This window comes from Lactuca saligna, chromosome 8 (genome assembly GCF_052625555.1).
Source record: "Lactuca saligna cultivar CGN05327 chromosome 8, ASM5262555v1, whole genome shotgun sequence".
Taxonomy (NCBI): Eukaryota; Viridiplantae; Streptophyta; class Magnoliopsida; order Asterales; family Asteraceae; genus Lactuca; species Lactuca saligna.
This window is the reverse complement of record NC_136424.1, coordinates 32,661,197-32,663,805: the sequence shown is the minus strand read 5'-3', so window position 1 is coordinate 32,663,805 and position 2,609 is coordinate 32,661,197. Positions and strand designations below refer to the sequence as shown.

General features: G+C 34.2%; 1 protein-coding gene across 1 annotated transcript; it reads right to left on the bottom strand.

Moving 5' to 3' along the window:
• Positions 1 to 239: 239 nt before the first annotated feature.
• Positions 240 to 1,261, bottom strand: LOC145009534 (uncharacterized). Its single transcript, XM_078968215.1, has 3 exons — positions 984 to 1,261; positions 687 to 934; positions 240 to 616 (listed from the first exon to the last, which is right to left on the bottom strand). The coding sequence occupies exons 1-3, from the start codon at positions 1,259 to 1,261 to the stop codon at positions 240 to 242; spliced, it is 903 nt and encodes a 300-aa protein (XP_078824341.1).
• Positions 1,262 to 2,609: the final 1,348 nt, after the last annotated feature.

The window sequence follows — 2,609 nt, the reverse complement described above, 5'->3', positions numbered from 1 at the left end:
ATCACTATTTAATAAAAGTCCATTTCTTTTAATATGTGTTGTTTCCTCAAAAGCCAATACATAATACGACATAAATTAAATAACTAATACATAATAAGTCATAAAATATGAATGAGGTACATAAATAACTAATACATAATACGACATAAAATGTAAACAAGTTTCACGGATAACTAATACATAACACGACACTAATACATAATACTACATAACATATAAAGGTGCTACATGAATAACTACTACATTGAGGGAGGTAACAAGACCACCGTTTCATTTGGTATTTCCCAATGCACATGTGATGGTATAGTATTCACCAACTCAGATCCATATGCAAGTCGATACACATAACTAGTGAACTTATAATCAACCAATCTGTTTATGGATTCAGATGTACGGGTTCTTAGACATGCTATAGCGTGGGCACATGGTATACCGCTTTTTTGCCATTTACCACAACTACATACCATTCGTTCAAGTTGTACGTTGGTGGTTGCAAAATTATCATCGACTTGATATGTATCCCCGTACAAACGTCTTGCATTCCAATTGTAAGACTTGTTGACACATTTTTGAACTTTACTCTCAACGTAAGGGGTCAACCCACCAGATAACCTCCCTGAAAATTTTGATATTTTAATAAAAATAATAACACATTAAAAAAAAGTAAATAAAACAATCTCCCTTACCCGCCACGTCGGCCCGTTCAGCATACTTTGATTGTATCGACGTGGTGATTAACTCAATTATCGTTGTTATAGGAAACTCACGTTTGGATATAATTTGCAAAATTTCAGGGACGTCAATCGATTTAACATTGTAGCGTATTCTTGGGAAAAATGCTTGTGTCCATTTTGAAATCGGAATATCGTCAAGCCAGTAAATTGGACTCCTAAGCAAGGAAAAGAAAGGTGATTTCCTACATTCAGTTTGCAACCTTTCCAAACACAAGTAAAAATCATCAACGTCATGACTTCCAAAACAACGATTCAGCTTCCGTACTGTTATGTCCCACACAGTCACGTATCTTTCGAGCTATATCTTTAGGACAATATCCATGATAGGAATCCGGGTAGGCACTATAAACACCAAATTCTATTTTATCACACAAGTTGCTTATGAAACCAACCTCTATGTCGTCACCTAAACAATCTTTTAACCTCATCACGAACCATCTCCATGATTCTTCACACTCTAAGGTTCCCAAACCAATTGCTAAGAGTAGTGGTTCATGATTTCCATCTAAAGCCACTGCGAAGTACATTGTTGTCAGATAGCTCCCAATAAGGGGTAAATAACCCACATATATCAGCGGTATCATGCACCTAAGGAAGGTACGAATCTACATAAAAACGAACACATATTAGTGATGAGTAAAAACTAATCGAGATACATTACCATGAAATATTATATAGCTCAATAAAATTAGTATGTTATACCACGCAACCTAAAGCCACAAAACAAAATTGAAAGCGGTTGGTATCGGTTTTCTTGATGGCTGTGAAGGTATTAGGATTTGTTCGTTGAAGGTTATGTAAGAAAATTGGTAGTTGAGAAAAGCTTCTTCCGATGTTAGTACTCATTTTCAAAACCGATGAAAGTGCTCTACAATCATCACACAAATGCAATATCAATAAAATGAGATTATAAATAGAAAATATTGTATCTCTAATGTTCACAATTCATAGTTTAACCTTTTAAATTCGTAGTCAAACCAGTTCATTTCATAGTCAAATTTCACTGACCGACATGACAATACTACAGAACGTACTAGTCTGGATTTCGTAGTTCAACTTTTTGAATTCATAGTCAAACTAGTTCATTTCATAGTCAAATTTCACTGACCGACAAGACAATACTACAGAAGGTACTTGTCTGGATTTCATAGTTCAACTTTTTGAATTCATAGTCAAACCAGTTCATTTGATAGTCAAATTTCACTGACCGACAAGACAATACTACAGAATGTACTTGTCTGGATTTCGTAGTTCAACTTTTTGAATTCATAGTCAAACCAGTTCAATTCATAGTCAAAAAGATTTGTCTGTAACATGATTTCTTCTATAAAAGGGTGTCACTCAGTATGAAAACTGTATCAGTGAAAGCAACTCCTATTTATAAGAAAAACAAGGCTAATGGCATACTGCAATTGCGGAGGAGAACGTATCGTTAGGATTTCGGGAACATCTAAAAACCCAGGAAGATTGTTTTACGCTTGCCCATATTTGGTATCATGTTGTTAACGTCATTCAAATTTAAACCCTCGTGTTTACATCACAAAAAATTATTTTCTTACTGTGAATATTAAATTTAACAGGGACCAAAATGCGGGTTTATCAGTTGGGTTGATGAAGAGAAGGACCAATCTTCTATGGTAATAGCCAAAGTAGTTAACTCTAATAAGCTCTTTCAATCAGAAAATAAGAAGTTAAAGATAGCGTTGGTTTGTAGTTGGGTGTTGTTCTTGGCAGTTCTTGTTTACAAGTTGTAAGCTTTTCAATATTGTTTTTATGATTTTGAAGTTGTTAGGTCAATAAATTGTTGTATTTGTAACGTTAAAACAAATGTTGTAGTCGTTGTTATGTTCTATGTAATGTTAAGTAATTAGTAGG